The sequence below is a fragment of the Arachis hypogaea genome, chromosome 11, assembly GCF_003086295.3.
Source record: "Arachis hypogaea cultivar Tifrunner chromosome 11, arahy.Tifrunner.gnm2.J5K5, whole genome shotgun sequence".
In the NCBI taxonomy this organism is placed as follows: Eukaryota; Viridiplantae; Streptophyta; class Magnoliopsida; order Fabales; family Fabaceae; genus Arachis; species Arachis hypogaea.
In genome coordinates, this window is record NC_092046.1 from 42,846,870 (window position 1) to 42,855,569 (window position 8,700).

Genomic DNA, 8,700 nt, shown 5'->3' on the forward strand with positions numbered 1-8,700 from the left:
AGAACCAAAAGGTCACGAAAGGTCACGTCGGTTCCAAACCATCGCGTCGGTCCTCTTACAAATCGGCTACGACCCCGAGTAGAATACTCGAACCCAAATCTTAAAAAGAAATTGGGCTCGAGTAGGGGCACTGTTCATACCCTGGCCCAATAATAAAGGCCCAGGATCCAAGCAAAGAAGCCCAACCCAAAGGGTTGGCCCTCACCCAGTACCAGCCTTCATCCCAAGAAGTCGGTACTGAACGCGACCTGCTCCAAAGAAGTCGGATACGAGGGTTAGCTGGCAGATAACACTCATTCGAATGAGTAACTGCCCCTAGAAACTCTCTAACCACTTCATAGAGCCATATCTTAACCTTCCTAAGATATGGGAACGGTTATCCACCTAAAAAGGTGGCACTACTTCAGCGGTGGTTATTGGTTCACCACTATAAATACACTGACACCATTCAGGTATCTCTAAGTTCCAATACTCTCTAACCTGCCCACACTCTTGCTAACTTAGGCATCGGAGTGTCTTTGCAGGTACCACCCCCCATTCTTTCACACGTACAAGTCGGACGGAGGAACACCGAGTAACAGATCCACTCGAAAGCCACCTCCTTCATACGTTTGGGCCAACCAACGCCATCCAGCCCATTAATCTCCGGTTACTCACCATAACACCTACTAACCTTGAGTGAAGCATTATGTTTTTAGTCGATAAACATAAAATATATAATCAAGCTAGGAGGATAAAGATGAACTAAGTATTAAAAAATAACGATAAAGTTTTGTCCAATAAAAATATATTTAAGTTAAATGCACAAATGTACTTTTATTGATACAGTTACTTGTAAAGAATAATATTTTTTAACCCCACTTTAAAAATTATAATTATAATTAAATAAGAGATAAGAATAGAAAGATCGAAAACGTGAATTTTATTTTGATTTGGACATATTTGTACCTAAGCCCAATCTTCCTCTTAACTGAGTCGAAAATTTATCCATTATTTTTTCAAACTTGAAATAAAAGTTAGAAAATCCCAACTACAAGAATAAGAAAGCTATACCCCTAGTTTTCTTCACAAGAGTGAACACTTGATACACATACAATATCTCTTCTCCAATTGTATTCACACAAATATTTGAGAGACAATAAAAGATTAATCTAAAACAGTCTAAAGTTATTTTATTTTTTATTTCTTATTTATGGCTAGAATAATAAGATAATATTAGATATAATAAATATGTAATTATAAATATTATATGTATAAAATTATACATGTTAAGTTAATAAAATAATTTTGAGCTATTATCTCTCTAGTATTATCGTTGTAATATAAAATCTCAAACTATTAGAGACATTAGCTCTAATTACACCTTTAAACAATTTTAACTTTAAGAATCAAGAAATAATTATACAACTCTCTTTTTACAGTTTATGTTGCACACAAGAACTAAAATCAAAGTTCTCTAGAAAGAATTAAATAAATTATTACAATTGAAGTTCAATGAACCCGACTTTGTATATCTCGTTAAATTTTTGTAAAATCAGTTTGTAAATACGTAGAAATCGATATAAATCAGAGTAATTGCTTAGGAATGTGTTTTGTTATAATTTGTGGCTCAATTATTTCTATTTATAGCTAGGCATTATAAGGTTACTGGTCATTTTGTCTAAACTAATCATTGTAAGCATTCTGATCTCTCTCTCTCTCTCTCTCTCTCTCTCTCTCTCAAAACAATCAATTTTTTACTACTATGGTACACAAATAATATGAATTTTTCAATCAAAGAATTGACTTTAAGCTTGTGGATAGGGATGACAATATTATCTAAATTTGTAAGTATCTATTCTGTTCTTACATTACAAGAAAAATATTCATTCAGTTACACTTTTTTTTTGCCTATTCATAAAATAGGCTACGCTTTTTTCCGTGTTCCCCTTTTATAAGAGAATAGGAAACACAACTGTAACATCATTTAAAATGTGTAACTTTAGATATAATAAAAATCACTTATAAAGCATAGCCTTATGTTGATATCTATAGATACAATTTTCATACCAAAGGAAGCGCTTTTAAAGAGTAGCATATTTGTTATATTTTGGGTGCGCTTTAAAAGCGCTGTCTAATGTAAAAACGCCAAATACACATGTATAGGACACTTAGTGAACTTTTTTTGTTTCTTTCTTCTCATCATCGAAACCCTGCACTCTCTCTTCAGTCATTCCTTTTTTCCTACCAAAGCACCAAATAACAAAACCCTAGCCGCTTCTTCAATCTCCCTATCATTGTGCCCTCTGTCGTCGTGCGCCACTGTCACCGTCTCACTCGTCTGCTCATCGTTCTTAGTCGTGCTCTGCCGCCGTTCGTCCATCTCGCAGCTCTTCCTTGTAAGGTTGTGAAAACCCTAGCCTCCACCGCACCGCCATCAATCTCACCGTCGCCGCCCGTCGCGCTCAAGATCGCCACTAGGTTCGTCGTGGTTGTTCGCAATCCTCATGGTTCATCGTTCTCGAGGTCCCTCGATCCTTCATTCGCCAATGTTTGCTTTCCAGTCCTGTTTCGCAGCTCTTCATTCGCCGTCGTCTATCGTCGTGTTTGTGGCCAGCTCGCCGTCTTCGAAGGTCAATGCTCTGTTCGTGGCTCACTGTAATAGTGTAATGACATTGTTCGATTTTTTGCTCTATTCATAAGGGTAATTGATCTTTGAATTATTCTTGAATGATTTGTGTTTTCAATTTTTCATTCATTGATTAATTGATTGTTGATTAGCTCTTGCTGCTGTTTGTGATTATTCATTGTAAATATGCTGCTGTCCTGCTGTTCTTTGTGCTTTTGTGACTTAATTGTGATTAGATTGTGCTGTTTGTGATTATTTCATCCTATATTATTGTTAGTTAACTGGTTTTAATTAATTTTGTTCCTGGGGTTTGAGTTTCTTCTCCAAACTCCCCGGTTGCCTTTGCTCCCTCTGTCTTGGTTCAGAGATTCTGTCTCCATAGGTTGTTTTATTACTATTTTATTTTAATTAACGAGATTGAAGTGGATGTACTATAATTGCTTGAGGTATATGATATATTTGATTAATGTGAATGAAGAACACTAGGTTGAGTTGAATTGAATTGAATCATGGATAAGAGCATGTTAACTGGTTTGGAATCACTTTCAGAAGCTGATCAGCAAAGAATGGCGTCCATGATGTAACAGGTTCAAATCCGTGATAGGTACTTCCTCTTCACTCTATCTGTTAACTAATTCCATGTGTTTTGATTTGATTTGTGTGTAAATTAGTTTAATTTGTTTTGGATTATGATTGGATGAGAAGCTAAAGGATGGTGCATGGTCTTATGTAGAGCTTGCTAGAGAGTGAGTGATATGAGGACATATGTTTTAATAGTTTCAATTATTCAATGGTCTTACATCTATACATATATTTCCTTGCCTTTTAATAGTAATATATAAGGGTGTGTAAAAAAACTAGTTTCACTGAACTGAATTGAAACTGAACTGAAACTGTTTTAAATAAACCAGTTTTTCTAAATAAAAAACTGAACTGAAACCATAGTTTTTATGAAAACCAGTTTATTAAAAACCAATTTTTATGGTTCAGTTTAGTTTTAAACCAAATTAAAACTGGTTTTATTTAAACTCTAAAATTAATTTTTACATACTCTTTCTCTCTCTCTCTCTCCCCTTCCTCTCTCTCTCCTCTTTCTCCCCTTCTCTCTCCCTTTCCCCTTTCTTCCCCCTCTCTCTCTCCCTCCTTTTTGTCTCCCTCCTTCTCTCTCTACCCTCCCCTCCTCTTTCTCTCTCTCTCTCTCTCTCTCTCTCTCTCTCTCTCTCTCTCTCCATCCCCCTTTCCGACTCTCTTCCTCTCTCTCTCTCTCCTCCTCTTTCTCCCTCTCTTCTCTCTCTCCCTCATTTCCCTCTCTCTTCCCCTTTCTTTCTCTCTCTCTCTCTCTCTCTCTCTCTTCCCTTCTCTCTTCCTCTCTCTCTCTCTCCTTCCTTTTCCTCGCTCTCCCCTTCCCCCTTCTCTCTCTCTCCCCCTCTTTCTTCCTCTCTCTCTCTCTCTCTCATTCTCCTCTTTCTCCCCCTCCTCTCTCTCTCGCTCTCTCTCCCTTTCTTTCCTTTTTCTCCACTCTCCCTCGCTCCCCTCCCTTCCCCCTTCTCTCTCTCTCTCTCTCTCTCTCTCTCTCTCTCTCCCTCTTTTCCCTCTCTCCCCTTTTGTTTCTCTCTCTCCCTTCCTTCTCTCTTTTTCTTTCTCTTTCTCTCTCTTTTTTCCATTTTTTCTCTTTCTCTCTCCTATTTCTCTCTCTCCCCCTCCCTTTTTTTCTCTCTCCTCTTCTCTCTCTTTCTTCTCCCTCCTTTCTCTCTTTCTCCTCTTTCTTCCCTTCCCTTCCTTTCTCTCTTTTTTCTTTGTCTCTTAACCTTCTCTCACTCTATATCCCTCTTCTCTCTCTCTCCCCCTCTTTTCTCCAAAATAAGAGAGAAAAAGAGGGAGAGAGAAAAGAAAAAAAGAGAGAAGAAGGAGAGATATGAAAAAGAGAGAGAGGAGGAGGAGGAGAAAGAGAGATAAGGGAGGGGAAAAAGAGCGTAAGAGAGAGAGAGAGAGGAAGAGAGAGAAAGAGAGAGGGAGAGAGATGGAAGGGAAAGAGGGAAGGAGAGAGAGATAGAGAGGAAGAGGGATAGGGATAGGGGAGAGAGTGAGAGAAAAGGATAGAGGGAGAAAAGGGAGAGAGAAAGAAATGGGAGGGGGAGAAAGAAGGGCAGGAGAGAGAGAGAGAGAGAGAGAGGAGGGGAATAAAGAGGAAGATAAGAAGAGAGAAGGGGGAGAGAGAAAAGAAAAAGGAAAAGGGAGAGAGAGAGGAAGACAAAGAGAGGGAAATGGGAGAAAGAGGGGGGAGAGAGAGAAGAGGAAGAGTGAGAGGGGAAGGAGAGAGAAAAAGGGAGAGAGAGAGAGAGAGAGAGAGAAAGGAGGGAGAGAGAGGGAGAGAAGAGGAGAAGAGAGGAAGAGGGGAAGAAAAGAGAAAAAAGGGAAAGAAGGGAGAGAGAGAGAGAGGAGGGAGAGAGAGGGGGAGAAGGAGAGAGAGAGGGTAAGAAAGAGAATGTAAAATCTAATTTTATATATGTTAAGAGAGATAGAGAGGGAGAGAAAGAGAGAGAGGAGGGGGAAAGGAAAGGAGAAGGGAGAGAGAGAGAGAGAGAGAGAGAGAGAGAGAGAGAGAGAGAGAGAGAGGAAGAGGGATAAGGGAGAGAGAGAATGAGAGAAAGGGATAGAGAGGGAGAAAAGGGAGAGAGAGAGAGAGAGGGAGGGAGAGAGAGATGAGGGGGAGAGAGAGAGAAAGACAAAGAGAGGGGAAGGGGAGAAAGAGGGGAATGGGGAGAGAGAGAGAGGAGGGAGAGAGAGAAATGAGGGGGAGAGAGGGAGAGAAGAAGAGAGAGAAAGAGGGAAAGGAGAGAGAGGGAGAGAAGGGAGATAGAGAGAGGAGGGGGAGAGAGGGAGAGAAGGAGAGAGAGAGTGGGAAAGAGAGAAAGGAAGGTGATGAGCGGATAATTTATACGCTTTTTGGCATTGTTTTTACATAGTTTTCAGTATAATTTACTTAGTTTTTAGTATATTTTTATTAGTTTTTAATTAAAATTCACATTTCTAGACTTTACTATGAGTTTGTGTGTTTTTCTATGATTTCAGGTATTTTCTGGCTGAAATTGAGGGACTTGAGCAAAAATCTGATTCAGACTGAAAAAGGACTGTTGATACTGTTGGATTCTGACCTCCCTACACTCAAAGTAGTTTTTCTGGAGCTACAAAACTTCAAATGGCGCACTCTCAATTGCGTTGGAAATTAGACATCCAAGGCTTTCCAGATATATATAATAGTACATACTTTGAATAAGGATAGATGACGTAAACTGGCGTTGAACGCCAGTTCCATGCTGCATTCTGGAGTCAAACGCCAGAAACAGGTTGCAAAGTGGAGTTAAACGCCAGAAACAGGTTACAAACTGGCGTTCAACTCCAAAAGAAGCCTCTACACATGTAAAGCTCAATGCTCAGCCCAAGCACACACCAAGTGGGCCCCAGAAGTAGATTTCTGCATCATTTACTCAATTCTGCAAACCCTAGTAACTAGTTTAGTATAAATAGGACTTTTTACTATTATGTTTATATCTTTGGATTATCTTTAGTTTCATCTAGAGATCATGTTTGGGGGCTGGCCTCTCGGCCATGCCTGAACCTTTATCACTTATGTATTTTCAATGGTGGAGTTTCTATACACCATAGATTAAGGTGTGAAGCTCTGCTGTTCCTCATGAATTAATACAAAGTAATACTATTTTTCTATTCAATTCAAGCTTATTCCTATTCTAAGATGTTCATTCGCACCCAAGAACATGATGAATGTGATGATTATATGACGCTCATCATCATTCTCACTTATGAATGCGTGCCTGACAAACACTTCCGTTCTACATGCAAACAAGCTAGAATGAGTATCTCTTAGATATCTAATACAGGGGACCGAGTCCGAGATATTAGAATCTTTGTGGTATAAGTTAGAACCCATGGATGGCCATTCTTGAGATCCGAAAAGTCTAAACCTTGTCTGTGGTATTCCGAGTAGGATCTGGGAAGGGATGGCTGTGACGAGCTTCAAACTCGCGAGTGCTGGGCGTAGTGACAGACGCAAAAGGATAGTAAATCCTATTCCAGTATGATCGAGAACCGACAGATGATTAGCCATACAGTGACAACGCATTGGACCATTTTCACAGAGAGGATGGGATGTAGCCATTGACAACGGTGATGCCCTACATAAAGCTTGCCATGGAAAGGAGTAGGAAGGATTGGATGAAGACAGTAGGAAAGCAGAGGTTTAGAGGGACAAAAGCATCTCTATACGCTTATCTGAAATTCTCACCAATGAATTACATAAGTACCACTATCCTATTTTATATTTTATTTATCTTTTAATTATTAAATCTCCATAACCATTTGAATCCGCCTGACTGAGATTTACAAGGTGACCATAGCTTGCTTCAAGCCGACAATCTCCATGGGATCGACCCTTACTCACGTAAAGTTTATTACTTGGACGACCCAGTGCACTTGCTGGTTAGTTGTACGAAGTTGTGAAACATAATTAAGAACATGAACGTACGTATTGAGTTTTTAGCGCCGTTACCAAGGAAGGAATGATCACGATTTCGCACACCAAGTTTTTGGCGCCATTGCTGGGGATTGTTCGAGTTTGAACAACTGACGGTTCATCTTGTTGCTCAGATTAGGTAACTTTATTTTAATTTTAAGTTTTTGTTTTTATTCTTTTAATTTTCGAAAAACTTCCAAAAAAAAATTTAATTTATGTTCTTCAGAATTTTTAAGAAAGAATTCTAGAGTTTCTTGAAGCATGTTGAAGCCTGGCTGGCTGTAAAGCCATGTCTAAATTCTTTTGGACTGAGGCTTCCAAACCATCAGCATAGAGGCAAGTTAATTTGATGACTTAGCTGTTGGATGTCTGATTTACATGCTGAAGCTTGGCTGGCCATTGGCCATGTCTAGTGTTTTGGACCGGAGCTTTCACTGAAAGCTTGGCTGGCTAGTGAGCCATGTCTAATTCCTGGACTGAAACTTCAGACTAAGAGTGCAAGATTCCTGGAATTCATATTAAAAATTTTGAAACCTTATTTTTCTCTTTCAAATAATTTTCGAAAAATACCAAAAAAATCTTTAAAATCATAAAATCAAAAAATAATTTTATGTTTTTCTTGTTTTGTTTGAGTCTTGAGTCAAATTGTAAGTTTGGTGTCAATTGCATGTTTATATTCTTCTTGCATTTTTCGAAAACTCATGCATATGTTCTTCATGATCTTCAAGTTGTTCTTGATGAATCCTCTTGTTTGATCTTCATATTTTCTTGTTTTGCATCTTTTCTTGTTTTCCATATGCAATTTTAATTTGTTAGAGTCTAATTATTGAAAATTTCTAAGTTTGGTGTCTTGCATGTTTTTCTTTTCTTAAAAATTTTTCAAAAATAAGTTCTTGGTGTTCATCTTGACATTCAAAGTGTTCTTGGTGTTCGTCTTGACATTCATAGTGTTCTTGCATGCATCATGTGTTTTGATTCAAAATTTTCATGCATTGAGTCTTTTTGTTGTTTTTCTCTTTCATCATTAAAAATTCAAAAATAAAAAAAATATCTTTCCCTTTTTCTCCATAAATTTTCGAAAATTTGAGTTGACTTTTTCAAAACTTTTTAAAATTTAGTTGTTTCTTATGAGTCAAATCAAATTTTCAATTTAAAAATTCTATCTTTTTCAAATCTTTTTCAAAAATCAAATCTTTTTCATTTTTTCTTTTATGATTTTCGAAAATTTTCAAAATTTATTTTCAAAATCTTCTTCTTATTTTTGTTTCATATTTTCGAAATTAATGCTAACAATTAATGTGATTGATTCAAAATTTTTAAGGTTGTTACTTGCCTATTAAGAAAGGTTCAATCTTTAAACTCTAGAATCATATCTTTTTAGTTTCTTGTTAGTCAAGTAATCAACTTTAATTTTAAAAATCAAATATTTTTAAATTTCTTTTTCAAAATAAGTTTCAATCACATCTTTTTCAAAATTTAATTTCAAAATATTTTCTAACTTCTTTTCTAACTTCTTATCTTTTCAAATTTGATTTTCAAATTTTTTCAATTAACTTTGTTT

At 37.3% G+C, this 8,700-nt stretch overlaps 1 protein-coding gene across 1 annotated transcript in view; it reads left to right on the forward strand.

Moving 5' to 3' along the window:
* Positions 1 to 2,528: 2,528 nt before the first annotated feature.
* The window catches only part of LOC112721297 (protein DJ-1 homolog D-like), a 27,226-nt gene continuing 21,054 nt past the window's right edge, over positions 2,529 to 8,700 (forward strand). Inside the window, exon 1 of the mRNA XM_025772369.1 lies at positions 2,529 to 2,637. Within this exon, the coding sequence (XP_025628154.1) occupies positions 2,529 to 2,637 (109 nt within the window). The remainder of the gene's footprint in view (positions 2,638 to 8,700) is intronic.